This window comes from Sorghum bicolor, chromosome 4 (genome assembly GCF_000003195.3).
Source record: "Sorghum bicolor cultivar BTx623 chromosome 4, Sorghum_bicolor_NCBIv3, whole genome shotgun sequence".
NCBI lineage: Eukaryota > Viridiplantae > Streptophyta > Magnoliopsida > Poales > Poaceae > Sorghum > Sorghum bicolor.
The window spans coordinates 10,378,179-10,398,211 of record NC_012873.2 but is presented as its reverse complement, the minus strand read 5'-3'; the positions used below and the strand labels follow the sequence as shown (position 1 = coordinate 10,398,211).

Here is a 20,033-nt window from a genome sequence, read left to right as displayed (position 1 = left end):
TGCAGCTTGCCGGAGAATTCGGTGCATAGGAGGAAGGTAGTTTAAGAAACAGCGAGCTTTGTCGTCGTGCTGGTCTGGTCTGCTGTGGCTGTGACAGACAGAAAGCTTTGAGTCACGAGTTAGGCATGGAGCTGGATGAGAGTCCGAACTGGTCACTATCCTTGCGTTGCATGTGCTCTGATTATCCTTTTTCTCCATGCAGATCACGTTTGATTGGTACTACTAATCATTATGTGGTCGGTGGTCCAATCTCCAATGGAGTCTGCGAGAAGCTGGAGCATGAACCTTGAACAAAAGCTTTAGGGCCTGTTTAGATTGAGGATGAAAATTTTTTGGGTATCACATTAGATGTGTCGGAAAGGGTTTTTAGAAACTAATAAAAAACAAATTACATAGCTCGTCATGAAACTGCAAGACAAATCTATTAAGTATAATTAATCTATCATTACACATGTGGGTTACTGTAGCACTTAAGGCTAATCATGGAGTAACTAGGCTTAAAAAATTCGTCTCGCGATTTTCAACCGTGTAATTAGTTTATTTTTTTATCTACATTTAATGTTCCATACATGTGTCTAAAGATTCGATGGGATGAATGGAAAAATTTTAGGTGACTAACTAAACAGGGTTATGCATGGGTGCCTGTTTCTTTTTGTCGCGGGGTCTCCATACACGTTGACCTCGGGTTTCACTATCCAGAACATGCGCTGAGCTTCGACGTATTTCTCAGTCCCTAGATAATTAATTATCGTTATTGATATACATACCATAAGTTTAACTCAATTTTTAGAAAAATATATATAATATTTATATCTCTAAATAAATTTATTAAAAACTAGATTTAAAGATCTATCCGATGATACTAATTATATACCATAAATATTAATATTTTTAATATATATTTAATCTGGAAAGCGCAAACGATAAATATTTACGGACAAAGTGAGTATCTCTTTATACTAGTTTATTTTTAGTATTTTCTTTATTTGATTTCGGATCTATATTCTATAAAAATATAGAATATCTAACAGTTATCCATATAAAAACAAAGTATAATGAATCTATTTAAATTGAAGTTTTCTTTCTATAGTTAGTGACTAATCATTTAATTTTATATTACTAATGATGCCTTCAAACTATTTAATAGTATTCTATAAATACATTTAAACATTAATTTAATACTATTAATCACAAAAAAGATTAAATTAATTTTTAGTAATCTTCTACTTTAGTTTAAACATAGTATATTTGTTGTTGTAAATTATTTTAATACTCATTTGTTTACTAATGCAAGTTATTTTATATAATTTATATTTTATTGATAAATATTATATAAATATTGATTGATTAATTGATATATTTAATTATTAGTAAATATTTTAAAATTATAATATTTTTGATGAGCTATCTTTGTCTATGTTATAGACCCATATAAATTTTTGTGATTGCAGAAACATTAATTAAATAATAAAGCAAAATGACTATTTGTTACCTAGTATTCGTATTTGAATTTCTTCACTTGACATATCATTTTATAAAATATTATTCATTATAATTTAGTTCACTTTGACAATGGAGATTATTAGAACTGCACTTTGATTTTATTTCACTTTAATTTAGTCATTGACGAACTTAGTAGTAAAAGTCCATTCATGTAATATGCACTTTGAGTTGAATTAAGTAAATGTCTGAATAGAAATCTAAATCCAAGACATCCTTTTTGTATTCGTACAAAAAAATATATTTGTTTGTATTTGAATTCAAATTAAAATACAGTAAAAGGTGATATTTGGATCCGATTCTATGCAAATTTGATCTATTTCCATCCCTGACCAGCTCCCTTCCCACAACCTACTTATTAGATCATGGTTGAAACTTACTAAACTTGAATTCGGGGCCATCTGACCACGAGAGTTAAAAAAATCCAACCAAACTTCTTGTGGTATCAGATGGTTATTTTCACCGCACAAGACTCACTGAAAGTGAGAATGAAAAAATGCGACCAGACTGGGGGGACTTTCCACGAGCCACCTAGAGTTTTGGAAGGCAGAAGGCTCTATAAAGCCTCTAGGGTTCTCGTAAACTAGATTTTATTTTCCTTTCTTTGACCCTAAATTTAAAATATTATTCATTAAATCTAGAATATATCCTTGAACCAGTACTTTTTCTTCTGTAATATTATTGTACTGAACCTCGAATATTAATATTCCCCTGGTCTTAGAATATTATTCTTCAGAATCTACAATATACTCTCATGAAGACGTAATATTATTCCAATGAAACTGAAACATTAATACTCTAAACTACATTATGGTAGTTATAATTCTGAGCCTAGAGTATTCTTCTCCTCAACTAGAGCATTTTTCTTGCAAAGGTAAAATATCTTTCTCGTGAACCTAGTGTAAGGATAATGGCAACTAGCAAGAAACATTAGTGATTTTGGTGGTGGTGACAACACAATCATAGGGACTAATGTTGTTTCCTACTAGTATGCAAGGCTTTAGTCCTATGGATTAAAGAGTAGCGATTAAAGAGACCATTTGTTTTTTCTTCATTCGTTCTAAATTATAAGATGTTTCGGTTTTTGTGCGTATAGTTCATAGATTTTAGTATAGATTTTAGTATGGTTATTAAAGCAGTATATATAGATGAGGGGAAAACACTTTAGGCCAGTCTCAATGGTGTTTCATCAAAATTTTATAAATATTATGTGGCACTATATTAATAAAGAGAGAGGTGATAAGAGTTTTATAAAAATAGAGATAGTTTCATGGGAATAAACTCTCTTCTGTATTGTTTCCAAAATATAGATGCGTTAGAACTATATCATGAAACCCCATTGAGGATGACCTTATAATTTGGAACTGAGGGAATAGGTAACAAAGCCATAACCTGCAGTATTGCCTATCGTATAATGTATACGTACGTTATATATTAACATATGTGTAATGTGTTACAAGCTAAGCCGCAGCAGACGGGCATGCAGGTCTATGACCAGCCGAACTTGTAGTCAAGGACGTAGACGATGACGAGGGACAGAGGATACAGCAGATAGGCCACGAAACACGTCCAGAGTGGGAAGTTTGTCCGGAAGCTGGTGAAGAGTCCCATTATGGTGCAGACAAGGAAGATGATGAGGACCTCCGAGGAGAAATCCCACGTCAAACCCCGCACGTAGACGAGGCCCAAGAACACGGCCAGGCACAGCGTGTTGTTCATGGTCACCCCACCGTAGACCTGCATGCGGTTAATTAAAAGGATGGCATCGCACACAATCACATGGGGATATCTGAAACTTATGACAGAGATGCAACAAAAGGTGTTCACAAAGATGCAATTTTTTTGGGTACTTATTCAGCTGACAGACATACCTCAGAGAATGTTAGTGACAGAGTCCGCTGCTTCTTCCGGCTAGCGAATATGATTGCTGAAACAGCCTCACTGGAATTGGTAGCCAAGGGCATTGCAATGAACGAGATGAAAAACGAAGGGATGCTTGTAGCGTTTGAAAAACCGTGCACAGCATCAACAAGTGGGTCTGCAAATGCTGCTGCCATTGCAGTTCCAAGGAGTAAAAGTGAAATGGCCTTAAAGCTCGTCCAGGTTGGATTTTCAATAGCTTCAACATCGTTATCATCATTTCCAAGCAGAAGATTATGTTCATCCCTAGTTCTCTGCAAAAAGAAAATACAGGTCGTTGATTGATGCAACTTAACTATTACCCATGAAGAACAAAATACATTGATAAACATTCGGACTGAAAATGTACCGTGTGAAAATCTTGCAGAAACTTCTTCGAGTAGGAACCGGAGGTAACCACCGAGCGTTTCGCTTCTTCTAGCCACCTCAAGATCCCGTCGATAAACTCTCCCTTTTCAATGACAAAATTATGTGATCTATCGAAGTCTGCCATGACTTGATCTACAGCTAGGTTACTATCCAAGTCAACATCTTCGAACTTCACACCAATGATGAAAGCTTGCAGTTCACCGCGTTCAAGTCTTCCATCGTTGTCCAGATCAATCTTATGAAACAACCTGCAATTTTATTTATTTTTTTGGATCTCGGTTTTGAAAGGTTCACATTTGTGAAAGCAGCTAAAAGATGAGGTGGGTGTCAAGGCATACTTCTCGATCACAGGTATATTCGGTGTTCCATCTTCATGAAGAAGACGACCAAAAACGTGCATCTGAGCATGTCTTAGAACTCCAGACATTACGTGCTTTAGTCCTGCATATTCTAACCTCCTCCTCTGGATCCATGGCTGAAAGATCTGTTTGAGAAAGATACAGACAGTCATGAAAAACAGAATGCAGATAAAAATGGACACTTCGACAAAGGAATATCGATATCTATTGAGAAGGAAAAAAAAACACCATAGATTCAACTACAGAAAGCACATTTGTCCAAAGTGTAGTAACAGCAACAGAAGTCTAGAATAGCGCAGGAATTAGCAGTAAACGAATTCCTGATAAAAATGTCAGTGACACAACTGCAGAAGCGCAGAAATTTAGCAGTAATGGATTCCTGATAAAAAGTTGCAGGAAGGGTCTAGACAAAACCTAGTCGGATTTGGATGGTGCGGAGCCACATTTCTCCTAGATTGACGATTTTTAGATTTATCAAGTATCTTGTTGAATAAACCTTTTCAATCTTTTCCCAATAAAACCCCATACAACAATTATATCAATTTTGCTTAAAACCAACTTAATTTTCAGCCACAATCAGTCAAAAGCCAAACTGCATATGGTTTGAGGCAGTTTCAGCCACAATCGATGCACTTCCAAGGGCATAGAATAGTGTGAAATGAGCTTGTTTCAGCCACTTGAAAAATAGTCACCCTTGTTGTGAATCAAAGTCCAAAAGCAATGTGTACAAGAGACTTTGAGTGGTGGCCAATTAAATGAAGAGGAGGAAAAAGTCTTAGCTTTCACACTAGCAAAGTACAGCCTCCTCTCCTATAAATAGGAGGCTCCTTTCACCATTGTAACATGAACAACCAGGAACAAGATGAAGTGAAAGAAAGTGAATACATAGCTCCCTCTTCTCCCATCTCTCCATGTGTGTTTATTCCTGTGTTGTGAGTATGATTGTGAGCAATCCAATGATTCGATTTCTAACACGTTATCAGCACGAGTTCGACCGAGCTAAAGGTAAGAAGGTAGGAAATCGATTCAATTGATGCTCACTGCTTGTACCATCTTATTCACAAACAAATACACAGAGCACAACACACTAGTACCTCGCCGCCATCCTGAAGATGAGCGTGAGGACGGACCGAGCCACCGACGTCCTGAAGACGTACGAGAAAGAATGCCGACGTGTGGGCGCCTCCAGCCCCACCTTCGCGCGAAACTCCGCCCCCTGCAGGGGCGTGACCGCTGAGCCGCCGAGGCCGGGTCGCGGGAGGCAGGCTCGCTGTGCCGCCAGGCCGCACCGGGGCCACGCGCTGGGCCGCGAGCCGCCAGGGACGCGCGCTCTGGCCGCGCCGCTGAAGGATCGAGATGGCGGACTAGAGGGGGGTGAATAGTCCTTTTTAAAAACTATCGCACCGGCTAACCGAAACAAATGCGGAATTAAAACTATCGGTCTAGCCAAAACTACACCCCTCTATCTAAGTTCTCTAGCACCTTTTAAAAAGATCCTAAACAAGAAAACAAGGTGCTACCTTAGCAAGAGCTCACCTAACCAATTCTAGAAGCAAGGTCACACAAACCTATGCAACTAGTACTTTGCAAACCGGGGGAGCTCCTACACAAACTAGTGAGGCAAAGCGCACAAAGCCTAAGCTCACTAGCAAGCTCAATAACAAGGCAACTAATGCCAAATTAGAGAGCGCAACTTACTTAGCTACACAAACTAAGCAATGTGACTAACAAGGTTACACAAACCGAATTAGCCACGCAAGGGAACTACTTCTAGCTACACAAGCAAGAAGGTAACTAGCAAGCTACACAAGCTTAACTAATTACAAAAGCAACTACACAAGAACAAGTAAATAAAGAATATAAATACAAGCTCATGTATAGCGAATGCAAACCACCGAGAAGAGTAGACAATGTTGACACGGTGATTTTTACCGAGGTTCACTTGGTTGCCACCAAGCTACGTCCTCGTTGTGGCGATACACCCACTTGATGGATCACGAGCTAATTGGCATTCCAAAGCCAAACCCTCAGCGGGTGCCGCACATCCACTCTCAAGATGGGGATCCTCCAAGCCACAAGCAATCCACTAGAGTTGCTCTTCGCGATCCCCGTGGGGTGAGCACCGTACCCCTCACAATCTCTTCTCCGGAGACCGCACAATCTCCTTGCGTGCTTCGACGGAGTCACAAGCCACCAAGCCGTCTAGGAGGTGGCAACCTCCAAGAGTAACAAGCCCCACCTGCTTGCAACACGAACACCTAGTGCCACTCGATGCAATCTCTCAATGCAACGCACTAGAATTGCTCACTCACACAATCGGATGATCACTATCAAGCATATGTGAGTTAGAGACTTCACTAGCACTCCCCAAGCATGGACACTAAGTCCCAAGGGTGCTCAGCACCAGCCAAGGCCGGCCACCACTTCTATTTATAGCTCCAAGGGCTAAACTAGTCGTTGCCCCTTCACTGGGCAAAACACGTGGGCACCGGACGCACACAGGGAGCCACCGGACGCTCAACCCCAGCGTCCGGTGCTCAGGTGTCGGCCACGTGTCACTAGCCGTTTGAAGTCGACCGTTGCCGCCAACGGCTACCACGCGCTCGCACCTGACACAGCACCACCGGACGCTCAACTAGTCCACACCGGACGCGTCCGGTGCACACCAGACCCGTGCGTAGAGAGCTCCGCAGACCTGCAGGGTCACCGGACGCTAAGCGCTACCGGTGCTCACCGGACCCATGCGCAGAGAGGGTCACAAAACGTCCTCACACCGGACGCACTCACAGAGCGTCCGGTGCTTAACCCTAGCAGGGTCAAGCACACCGGACTCTGAAGCTAGCGTCCGGTGCCTCCGCACTCAGCGTCCGGTGAGTGTTTCTGAGTGAGAAAACACTCCCGCGACTTCTCTAAAATTTCCATCGGCGCAATAGAAAATATACACTTAATTTTCTCAAAAGCGCCGAATTCCGCCTCACAAGCTCGGCGGGAGGGAGAGAGGAACCCACACCCCTCTCAACCCTAGGAACTCCACCTCCTTTGTAAATGTGCCAACACCACCAAGTGTATACCACCATGTGTATGTGTGTTAGCAATTTCACAAACATTTTCCCAAAGGAGTTAGCCTCTCAACTTGTCACGCCACTCGATCCTAACACGTATGTAAAGTTAGATCGCTCAAGTGGCACTAGATGACCGATATGCAAACAAGTTTGCCCCTCTTGATAGTACGGCCATCTATCCTAAATCCGGTCATAAACTTCTCTATACACCTATGACCGGTGAAATGGAAATGTCCTAGGCTATACCTTTGCCTTGCGCATTCCATTCCATCTCCTCCAATGTTGATGCAACACATGCACCAACCAATCACCAAATGATATGATCCACTTCATATCATCATGTGACCGTATTGGTTCATCGATCTTGACCTCACTTGCTCTTCACCGTTGCCTCGGTCCATCGGCGCCAAGTCTTGCTCAAGCTTCACCGTCACACGCGGTCCCTCGCTTCAAAGCCTCCAACTTGCCCTTCACTCTTGCAACCAGTCCATCGAGCCAAGCCTCATCTTGATCTTCTCCACCTTGGTCGCATGACTCCATGTCATGTCTCATATGCAATGAGCTCCTCCATCATCACATAATCACCTGTGGACTAATCTCATGTGTATCTCACATAAATACTATTAGTCCACCTAAGTTGTCACTCAATTACCAAAATCAAACAAGGACCTTTCAGCCACCCGCGCGCTCTGGCCGCGCCGCCCGCGCCCCTGGCCGACCGGGCCGCCACCGGGAGGGCTGGACGCCCATGGCCGGCCGCGCCGTCGGTGCCCTCTTCCTCCTCTGCCTGTTTTCTGAAGAAGAAGATAGGGTAGAGAGAGAAAAGGAGAAAGAAAATGGTTAGGGTTAGGGTTTACCTTCCCTATTTATATGACCTCTGGACGAATCTATGCCGTCCATCGTGATGGACGGTCACGATTGATTTGGGTCGATATGGCCAGCCCATAAAAGGTGAATTTGGCCCAATTGCCCATTTAAGATACAGCGCGTATTTTTATTATTTGTGCAAAATAGTGGCCCGAAGCCCACTATAATAATAACAATAATAAAACACATTATTATTTATTTTCTGCAATTATTTATTGCATTAAAAGTAATCCAGAAGATTACATGCGGAAAATAAAAAGTGTAGTCCTGAAGATTACACCTAATTGTAATCTTCAGGATTACAATCAAAGATATTTTTATTTTGATCTATGTGCACTGGACCACTTATCTAGACGGTCTGAAGCCGCTAGACAAAGGCGTGAAGCCTTGTGTTCACGAACTTTTGGTCCATATACAGAGGCTAAAAAGCCACACACACATATGATCCGAAGCCCGCAAACAATAAGTAGTGAACCTGCAGTTCACCATGTCATACCGCTACGTGGCCAGAAGCCCGTAAATCATTAAGGCCTGAAATCCTTACATGGCATGACTGTTTATTTTAATGCAAGTTTTACGTGTTTGCAAGTCATATTTATTTACTGCAATTTACTTTCTTGCAATTATTTAATTTTTGCATATTTATGCAAGTATTTATGAGAACCGCATTTGATCCTGAAGATTATATGCATGAGATATTTGGGGAAATACAGTCCCGAAGACTATATAAGAATGTGTGATCCTGAAGATTACGCATAACCAACATTCACTAGTCATTGGTCGGACATTGCGAGAATAAGATTCGCGAAGCTAGCTGTGAATGACAACAGCTACCTCACTTGGGGATTGACGTTGAGATGAAAACTCGACGGCTGGTGCCTCGATTACACCATTGTTCAGGCTGAAGCTGGCAATGATGAGCACACAATACTTGATGAAGCAGAGGCATTGCACTACCATTTACACTCAGACCTGAAGTCTGAATATATAAATGAGGACGATCTAATGGTTCCATAGCAGTCCCTGAAGGACCGCTTTAAACCAACATAAGTCAATATGATTGGATCGCCTTACATTTTAAATACTGTACGTCTGTAACAGCGTACGACTCTGCTTTATACAAGATTGTGTCTAGACCGCGTCTATGTGGCCAGAAGTTCACTAACACAAATATGGTCGTGGAAACTCTTTTATGCCTTCCATCCCGACAACATAGTACTATATCAGCAATATATTAGTACCTGAAGTACTATGGGCTGATAACGGTACCATTGATTGCAAAAAGCAATAGAATGAGGTTCTCGAGAACGATCATTCTGCACGGCAACTGTGCCCGAAGCACATGTTAGCGTTGCTGGAAATTCTAGCAACCACAAAGAGGGCTGTGAAAAGGAAAAATGGAAGGGAAAAGAGGTGTCATCCCAAAAGGGTAAAAGCGGATTTGAGAAGGTCACAGGTAAAACATCTTAGCAGCGGGATCGCTGTTCTAGATGTGGAGGCATGGAACATGGGTTCCACAATTGTCGTGCCCCTAAAACACCTAGTTGATCTCTGCCAAAGTTCTTCTAGAAGCAAGAACAAGGAGAGTCAACATAAATCCCACCTCACCACTGAGCATGAAGCTCAGAAGTGCGGAAGACACATTTGTCACCGTGAAAGGAGATGGTGAAAGCATCCAAGTGGATGTGAGTGGGGATAACCTTCTCCTAATTTCTTTAATATATCTAGGGACCTGCTAATCCCTGAGATATCATGTTAGTCACAATGCAATGTCCACATACACCAATTGAGTTTGGCCATTCATGCTCCTGAAGAGCATTTATAGCATGTTGAGTGATGGCCATGCATGTTCCTGTAGAGCATTTTTAATAAGTTATGAATGTTGGTTTTCGGCTTTTGAACACATGCTAAATCCCCAAATTCTCATACCAGTGGGAGCCCATATGATTGAAGTAGAAAACTGTCCTGCAGACAGTGACACCACCAATATTAAGGGAAACTAGATATTTCCAAACATTGACTAGGAAAATGGAAATATTATGACCATTGCCAGAAGCAATGCTCATATCATGGGCATCGGAAGTGCCGCACTAGTTCTCCCATAAGTATTCAAAGTATGTGGTGGATGTATTCCCTTCATCGGGCTCGTACTACATAATCCCACTAAGAGATATGTTGCGATGAAAGCCATATTATTTTAGAGGAATAAAAATATGGCATGACCAATTGGGTCATCTTGGGTTGGATATGATGAGAAAATCATCAATTCTGTTGGCCATAAAAACTTCCCTAAAGATTTTATTTGCATCGCACGTGCAAAGGGAAGGTTGATCACTAGGCAATCCTCCTGAAGATTAGGGATGAGTCACAAAGAGGCCTAGTTGAGTCCTTGATCAAAAGGATCAAGTGGATAATGTATGGCCATTGCTGCAAAATCAAAGGCTGCCAACCAACAGTTGGGGCCATGCAGCATTGCATACTGCAAAATTTATCCAACTCAGGTCAACTGCACATCCCCCATATGGCTAGTGTGTGAGAAAGAAAGTATTTCCCATCTGCGTATAAGTTATGCGATATAGTGCCAGTATCGCCATATCAGCGTACACCAAAGAAACCCCACCAGAAGTTGGGATGTATGAGCCTATGACTAGGGATCTTCATGAGGCTCGGTACGCTGATTGCATTTCTCAGCATTAGGGGGAGATAGGCATCTAGGAGAATGCCGGGAAATTGCATGAAAAGGAATAAAGGCATTCCTTCTACCCACACACTAGTCAATCTGGACCAGAAGTTCAAAGAATTATACATTTGCAAATTAGTGCAAATGAGCTGCCAAATGCCTTCACTGATTAGAAAAATGACAAGGTCACATTTACCTATAGTAAATGTGCCAGAGAGAGTTCGGGTATCCCTGAAGGTTACCAACTCTATTGTCTCCATCGTGATCCTAGGTTGAGGGGGGGACCTCTGGGTGCTCAGACAAGGTTCCGTGGAGACGTCCATGTAGACAAGGTCTTGAGCCACCTATATCATTTAAAGAATCAGTTTGAAGAAGCTCGACCTGAAGTCGAGAATGCCCCTAAAGTGGCAACTCAACCTGAAGTTGAGGAGGTCCCTGAAGGACACCATCCTGAAGATGGAAATCACAATGCGTCAAGCGTGCACCATCGCATTGGAAGATCGGAACGCCCCAACTCAATCGTTATGGGAAATCACGATGAGTGGGAGGACGATCATGAGGAGATCGCCACTAATTATGAGAAATCAGGAGAGTCATATTATTGAAAGACCACCGTTGTCGACACATATTTTGCCTCAAAAATTGTTGGCTCAATAGATCCGGATCCAAACCAAAGTCCACGGCAGAGTGCCAGAAGCACTCAGATTGGGACAAATGGAAAGCCGCAATTGAGGCAGAGTTGTGCTCGCTTTATGAAAGAGAGGCTTCTTGGGCCTGCAGTCCCAACACCTCTAAAGTCATCCCTGAAGGATGCAAATGGGTCTGCCTCTTGAAGAGAAATAAACATGGCACAAAGCGAGGCTAGTGGCATGAGGGTTCACGCAGAGACCCGACATCGATTATGATGAAACTTACTCTCCCATGAGTGGCATAAACATTCTGATATTTGATACTTATGGCAGCTAACATAAACTTAAAATGCAGTTGATGGATATTGTGACCGCATACTGGTATGGGTCACTTGATTCGGAAATCCACATGAGTGCCTGAAGGACTCAAGATCCCTAGACCAAATCAAAATTGCAACATGTTTAGCGTCCGCCTGCAGCGGTCGTTGTATGGGTTGAAACAGTTTGGAAGGATGTGGTTCAACCGATTGAGTAACTTCCTCCTGCAGAGAAGTTACATCTATAATATCTTTGTGAAAAGTTACATCCTCTGCAGTGGCGGAGGGAAGGGGGGGCTGAGGGGGGCCTGGCACCCCCCAACTTTCTCATAACTCCCTTAATACATACTCTAAATTAGGTGCTTAATTGTCTAATTAACTAGTTATAATGATATTATCTGTACTAAGATTTTTATTCTTATTTCATATTGATCTCTAATAGTTTCTTATATAAATAAAATCTAGATCTTTCTAATATTTTCTTCATATTTTTTATTTTTATTATTGCCTATCAAACATTAGTTTGTCTCCTACCACACACTCTAATTAGCTAGTTAATTGAAAATCAGCGTTTTTTTTGTTGAATCCTTTTGAATTGATCTCCAACAATGGGATCTATATTATTTAGCATTAGTCTTCCTATTATCTTTCTTATCTCCTATGTTTCTATCATTATTCGTCTAAATTCTAAATGGTCATTAAGTACGTGTACTCAACTTTTAAACACTAACAGTGGTATGGTGTTTTGGTTTAACCTTCTATTTAAATGACCATTTTACCCGTTTAAGTGATCGCCTTGTCTGAGGCTAAAAGATATGTAACTGATTGTTTGTCATTTGATGTTAGGATCTAGTACTAATTAATTTTGCCCCCGTTTAACTACTTGTTTTACTGTGATTCTTTTCCTGGCCAAAGAAATAGATTGATCAGGTAAAGGTTAGGGGCTTGAGAATAATTAATTTCTCTTTATTTTTTCTGCTTTTTTGTCGCAAATATTTATTTTGGTGCTATGTACACCTTTGTCATGTAATATTTTGACACACATGATTGTTTTTGATTTGCACGGCCCCCCCTATGTTCAAATCCTGGCTCCGCCCCTGATCCTCTGGTAGTTGTTGTGCACAAATCCTATGGATGAAGGCAACATTGAAGGACTTTGGAATCAATTTCAATCAAGTGCCCTTGCTATGTGACAATGAAAGTGCAGTGAAGCTCACCAACAATCCGGTTCAACACTCAAGAACAAAGCACATAGACGTCTGCCATCATTTCATAAGAGATCATCAACAAAAAGGAGACATTTGCATTGAGAGTATAGGCACCGATGATCAACTTGCCGATATATTCACCAAGCCACTTGATGAGAAAAGGTTTTGCAAGCTAAGGAATGAGTTGAACATACTTGACTTCTCATATGTGTTGATGCACCCCCATTATATGACATGCCTCTCCTTTGAGCAAAGCAAGGTAAAATTGTTTGACATGTCATTCATCCTATGCTAAGGACTTGCTTAGTGCATCTAGTCATTCCTTACATGTCTTAGGCTCATTCATGAAAATCAATTGAATTTGATGCTTATATGGTACCACTATTGCTTCTATGCTTGACTTGATCTAGTGGTAGCATATGACATGTTTGTGGGCTTGCAATCCTAGTGTTTGATCTAGAATATGAGCTATAAGTGTTTAACTCAACATGGTACAAGATAACCCTTATTTAGAGGTGTGAAGAAGCTTGTCCTTGGATCAAACCGAGTTAAATATCTTAGGCAAGTAGTCTAGATTGGACCAATTTGGGAAAATGATCTCACTTCACATGGTCTCACACTAACCTATCTAAAATTTGAGCTCACCTTTTGTGGTCATTGATGACAAAGGGGGAGAGAATTTCCCAAAGATTTGCTAAAAGGGGAGAAGTACATAGATAGGGGAGTAACATGATAAAAGAAGGGGATCAATTAAAATTTTGAATCACACAAGTAGAGGGAGCAAGCTCATAAACTTGTATGTTGCATTTGAATGTGCATCACATATGTTTGCTTGCATTTGCTTTATCTTTAGAAGTTTTCTCTCTGATGCCTTGCTTGTGTGGGGTATGCTAGTTGTAGGTTTGATTGTTGAAATGAAAAACTAGCATGCATAGGTAGTGTAACTAGACTTTTAGTTTTTTCACAAGTGGTACTAGAACCTTGTTTATAATGTTGATCTCACGAGGTGTTCTAGTCTTTGTGAATGTCTAGTTACTAATGGTGCTAAGGATGGTATACATTGGCAACTCCGATTGGTATCACGCTTCAAAGGTCCATTCTTTACACCTTAGCATCATTTGGTAGAAATTGACTCCTATATTTCCTGTTCAAGCATATGTGCAAGCTTTCAAATTCAAACTCTTAGCACATATGTATGGGGAGCAACTGGGTTTATGAAACTTGTCCATAACCTTTGCACATGGTAAAAATGCTTGGGCAAGCAACATGAATCCAAGAAAATTTTATTGAATATCTTTGTGAAAAGGTTGTCATCAATTACCAAAAAGGGGGAGATTGAAAGTCCTAGTTTGGTTTTGGATAATTGATGAAACCTATGTGTACTAACCTTTGTCATGAGTGAAATATAAGGATAGGTTGGTACACACCAAGTGATGGAGCTAGATGATGGTCATGTGATGGAGGTGACCAAAAGATGATATTCAAGTGCTCCAACTTGGAAAAGAAGAAAGAGAAAAACAAAATTGGCTCAAGGCAAAGGTATTTTTATTAGGGCCATTTTGTTTTACCACTCAAGACACCTAGTGGGTGTGAGTGGATTTAGGATAGATAACCGTACTATAAAGAGGGGAAATCTTTAATTGCAATGGTTATCTAGTGCCACTAAGTGTGAGTCTCATTTGCATATACCTAGCGCTTAGTGACGTGAGAAAGCCTATAAAAATGATTGTGAAATGCTAACACACATACACATGGTGGTGTACACTTGGTGGTGTTGGCACTTTTGCAAAGGATAAGGTGTTGGAGTTGATTTTGATCAACTTGGAGAAGAGAGAGAGGCTTTTCGGTGTTCTTCGGACATTAGGATGACTTTTAGATTGAAATACTGCTTTGATCCATTATGATTTGGATTGAGTATCCATATAGATTGTTTAGCCCTCAGAGTAAGCTTTCAGAAATGTCCAAGTCATCGAATTCGGAGTTCGGAGCTAGAAGTTAGCATCCAAACAAGTTTTGAGGTGGTGCTGAGAATGCAGGACCGGAAGTTCCGGTGGAACTTCCGGTGGTACTTCCGGTGCCTGACCGGAAGTTCCGGTCAGCCTGACAGGAAGTTCCGGTTGGGCTGTGACAGGTGCGCTCGCGTTTGAGAAAACACTTCCGGTGTCTGACCGGAAGTTCCGGTCCATGACCAGAAGTTCCGGTCCATAACCGGAAGTTCCGGTCCATGAACGGGAGTCCGCATAGGAGCCTTTGCGCATGCCCGCGCGCGTGAGGATTCACTTCCGGTGTCTGACCGGAAGTTCCGGTGGAACTTCCGATGGGTCCGAGTCTCTCACAACGGTCAGATCTGCTTGGACCGAGGCTCCAACGATCAGATCTGGTCAGACCGGAAGTTCCGGTCCCAGGCACCGGAACTTCCGGTGCCACACTATAAGTACTCGTTCCCTTCGTTTTTGACGGGGCAACTCGAATAGAACACATTTTCTGACTTCCGGTGGCTCTTCTAAAGAGTAGAGAAAGCTCTCCCTTCCTCCTCTCTCACTCCCTAAGCTTTGTGCTCCATTCAAGTGAGAGATTGAGCTCAAGTGACAGATCTGAGAGCTTCAAGTGCATCTCCTTCCTCTCCTCTCCTTCTCCATAGCTTGGTGCTGATTGGTGAGAGGATTTGAGGAAACCCTAGTGTTGTGCTTTTGTGATTTCATTCTTGTGGCACTAGGTGGTGTTTGCAATTGTGGATTTCTTATTACTCTTGGTGATTGCCGTCACCTAGACGGTTGTGGATTTATTGATTGGTGAGGGGATTTGGTGATTGTGTCCGCCCCCAATCAAGGTGATATTTGTGAGGGGTTCTTGGGCTTATTCCCCGGCGGAGTGCCAAAAGCCACTCTAGTGGATTGCTCGTGTCATTGAGTTACCTCACTTGTGGGTCGGTTCTTGCGGTGTCCTAGTGAGGACGAGGTTCGTGCTACACCTCTTAGCCGCCGAACCACCAAGTGTTGGTCGACACAACGGGGACGTAGCGTGCCGGCAAGCACGTGAACCTCGGGAGAAAAATCGGTGTCTCAATTGTGTTTGGTTGACATTCTCCCGGTGATTGATTGTTCATATATTGGTGATTGGTTCATCCCCCACACGGCGGTATAAATATCTCATCCTCTTCATTTACTTACTGCAAAGTAGTGTAATTAGTTTAGTTGCTTACTTTGTCTTGTGTAGCATAGTTCTCTAGTGTAGCTTGTAGTGTCATAGCTCTTGTGTGCCCAGTGTTCATATCAACTAGAATTGTTGGATAGGTGGCTTGCAAACACCCCATTAGAGCTAGAGCAAAAAGCTTCGCTTTGTTATCTACTAATCTCTTGCTCTAGTGAGTTTGTAGAATTTTTAAATAGGCTATTCACCCCCCTCTAGCCATATTAGGACCTTTCAGTTTGGGCCTGCAGCTCGAACACCTCCCTGAAGGAGTGTTTGTACACCAGTCCACTTATACTAAGAGGGTACTTAAAAAATTCAATATGAGTAAGTGCCACCCTCTTAAGACCCCCATGGTGGTCCGATCCCTGGAAGCGGATAAGGACCCATTTAGACCAAAGGGCGATGATGAGGAAGTATTGGGACCCGAAATTCCATACTTAAGCGCCATTAGAGTACTAATGTACCTTGCAAACTGCACTAGACCTTACATTGCGTTTGCAGTAAAGCTATTGGCAAGGTACAGTACTGCCCCAACCAGGAGGCATTGGGCTGGCATCAAAACCATCTTGAGGTACCCACAAGGTACACAAGATCTTGGTCTATGGTTCCCGAAGAACCAAGCTCCAACCATGGTGGGATATGTGGATGCTGGCTATATGTCCGACCCGCATAAAGCTAGATCACAGACTGGTATTGTCTTTCTCTGTGGTGGAGCAGCCATTTCCTGGCAGTCTATGAAATAGACCCTGGTTGCCACATCGACCAACCACTCAGAGAGAATTGCTCTGTATGAGGCTGCACGAGAATGTGTTTGGTTGCGACGAATGATCAATCACATCCAGAAGTCATGTGGTTTGAACGTCGCCGACATCACCACCATTATCTATGAAGATAATGTGGCTTGTGTTGCACAGATGTGCCTGGGTTATGTCAAGAGCAATATCACGAAGCATATTGCTCCAAAACTATTTTATCCGCATGAGCTCCAGAAGAGCGGGGAGATAAATATCCTGCAAGCAAGGTCGTGCGATAACCTCGCAGATCTTTTAACAAAATCTCTACCCACCTCTAGCTTCTATAAGTGTGTCCATGGAACAAGTGTGAGGCGGCTTAGAGAGTTGTAGGGTTTAGGGGGAGACCAACCCCAAAGATTATAACCCATGACCGTGGTCCTGAAGATCACAAGTCGGTCCTGAAGACCGACTCGAACATCAACTGTCGTACTCTTTTTTCTTTGATGAGTTTTTCCCACCGGGTTTTCTCATGCAAGGTTTTTAACGAGGCGACAGGTGCAACATAAGCAATGCATGTGATGTACTCTTTTCTCCTACCCTTTTTTCCCACTGGGTTTTTAGGGGGACTTTTTAACGAGACATACACATGACATGTAATTGGCCAAGGGGGAGTGTTGTGAATCAAAGTCCAAAAGCAATGTGTACAAGGGACTTTGAGTGGTGGCCAATTAAATGAAGAGGAGGAAAAAGTCTTAGCTTTCACACTAGCAAAGTACAGGCTCCTCTCCTATAAATAGGAGGCTCCTTTCACCATTGTAACATGAACAACCAGGAACAAGATGAAGTGAAAGAAAGTGAATACATAGCTCTCTCTTCCCCCATCTCTACCTGTGTGTTTATTCCCGTGTTGTGAGTATGATTGTGAGCAATCCAGTGATTCGATTTCTAACAACCCTAATTGTACACGGAAATGTTGAATTAAAGAAGTTGCCAAGATGTAGAGTTCAAATTTTCCTGAGATAAGCACAATACCTGATATAGGCAATAGGCGAGCACAAGTACAGCTGCAACAATAAGTCCAAGAAGGACTGCCAAACGATGACCGGAGTGGAGCTTAAAAATTTGGGGTATCTGAACAATAATAAAGGGAAGGACAGATATCGCCATGATTCTTGCAGCATAGCTGGTCTGCACATCAGTAGAAACACCAGAGCCTGCAAAAATTCATAAGGTATTATTTAGCAAATGTTATAAGGACATAATGCAAAAGAATTCTTAAATGTTGACAGACAGGCAGTTGTAGTATAGTTGCAGAAACTGAACTAAATTTATTGTTTCCTGGTTAGACTTGATTAATATATGGTTTCTGTCTTGAACTAAAACGGCGATAATTCTAAAAAAAGAACTAAAATGACGATGTTCCTTAAATATAGATCTAGTCCGAATTGAATAGAATGGAAATGAGGAAGAACACAGCGAATATCCAGCATACCAAAAAGACTGAAGCCTTTTGTATCTCGAGAATCAATTGCAGTTGAATTCTCCGACAAATCACATTTGCCAACAACAACACAAGATCCCCAGAGAAGGGTCAAAAGCATGACTGTTGAACCTGCAAGCAGGCCCATCCCAATCAAAACCTGGCTTTGCGCAACCTCTTTAGTGCCGGAGAGCCCAGAGACTGAAACATATAAAAACAACAGGTCAAGGATCTGCATGTACAATGAGATCAAGTCGATGTACAATTGTTGTGGAGAAACAGATGAACAGTGTTTGTAGGCACTAAAATCAGATGAAAAAAAAAGGTAACCGATCGATCGCTTCCTAGAGTTGAGTGAATTTTCATGTTATAACACACCTCAAAGATGCGTACTATAGTGATAAGTACACACAAACCTTGACCATACTGAACTTTCAAAAGAAGTGTACTAGTAGTAGTAAACAGGCCATGACCATACTGAACTTTCAAAGAAGCGTATTAAACAGTGAACACTGTTGCATGCTCGGCTCATCTCGTTGCTATTATCATATGGCCTTGTTTACTTGCCAAACGAAAAAAAATTCGCGACACGGTAGCACTTTCGTTTGTTTGTGATAATTATTGTCTAACTATAGACTAACTAGGCTCAAAAGATTCGTCTCGTCAATTCCGACCAAACTGTGCAATTAGTTTTTATTTTCGTCTACGTCTAAAGATTCGATGTGACGAGGAATCTTAAAAATTTTTGGGTTTTTTTGAAAGTAAACAAGGCTATATGACTACGTTTTTTTTTTCATGAAGAACAGAGCAGGTATTTGTCGGACGCTAATGGAGCTTGTGCTCACTGACACTGTATATTATCCAATAACGTCCATGGTTTCACTTAACCCCTATTTGATGACCTTTCGGGTTTTCGAAACCGACAAACATGAACTTTTTGTTTATGAGCAGAAGAGTACTAGCTAGTGAAGCGTTGACGGCGGCTGTGCCGGGCGGCTCGGATCTCATTCTCATGGTGCGGACGGCAAGGAATCAGAATCACGGCGCGCCGGCCGGCGGTTAGAACGAAAGCAGAGACATACTAGTAGGCATACGCACCGAGGATGAGCATTGCGTCGGGTAGCGCGCCGAGGATGGGGAGGAAGAGTCCGCCGACGATGCCTGGGCCGAGGATCTGGAGCAGCAGCTCGCTGCCGGCGGAGAGGTAGGTGGCGGCCTTGAACATGAGGAAGCCGTAGGCGAGGACGAGGAAGAGGTTCCCCGGCGCGGTGTCGGTGCAGGGCAGGAAGCCGTACGTCATCTCGCAGGCGGATGCTTCCGGCGGTGGCTCCTCCTCCTCCTCCCCTGCCGCCGCCGACGGGAGCCGGAGGACCGTCCTCCTCGTCGCGGCGCCGCCGGCACCATCGTCATCACTGCTGCTGTCGGCTGGGAGCAGGAGGAGCAGTCCGCCGCCGCCGTCGGTGGAGGAGGAAGAAGAGATGCCGAGGTGGCCATGCGCGGCGCCGGCAAGGAGGAGGAGGAGGAGGAGATGGAGAGGGAGACGCGTGGGCATTGTCACGCACGGCCACGGGCAGAGTGGAAGAGCGAGCGAGCGGGACGCCAACAGCTAGCAGTGGGATATGAGCGGATATACTAGTGCAGGGATGGGCGCTGACGCCATGAATGGAGGAAAATCTGGCCCCGGGGAGGAGACCGAGACGCGGCAGACAGGCTGGA

The 20,033-nt window shown here is 42.6% G+C and overlaps 1 protein-coding gene across 1 annotated transcript; it reads right to left on the bottom strand.

Annotated features, from left to right (window-relative positions):
* Window positions 2,808-19,952, bottom strand: LOC8085589 (sodium/calcium exchanger NCL2). Its single transcript, XM_021460287.1, has 7 exons — window positions 19,416-19,952; window positions 18,330-18,518; window positions 17,870-18,051; window positions 4,128-4,273; window positions 3,770-4,037; window positions 3,372-3,674; window positions 2,808-3,237 (listed from the first exon to the last, which is right to left on the bottom strand). The coding sequence occupies exons 1-7, from the start codon at window positions 19,867-19,869 to the stop codon at window positions 2,989-2,991; spliced, it is 1,791 nt and encodes a 596-aa protein (XP_021315962.1). The 5' UTR covers window positions 19,870-19,952; the 3' UTR covers window positions 2,808-2,988.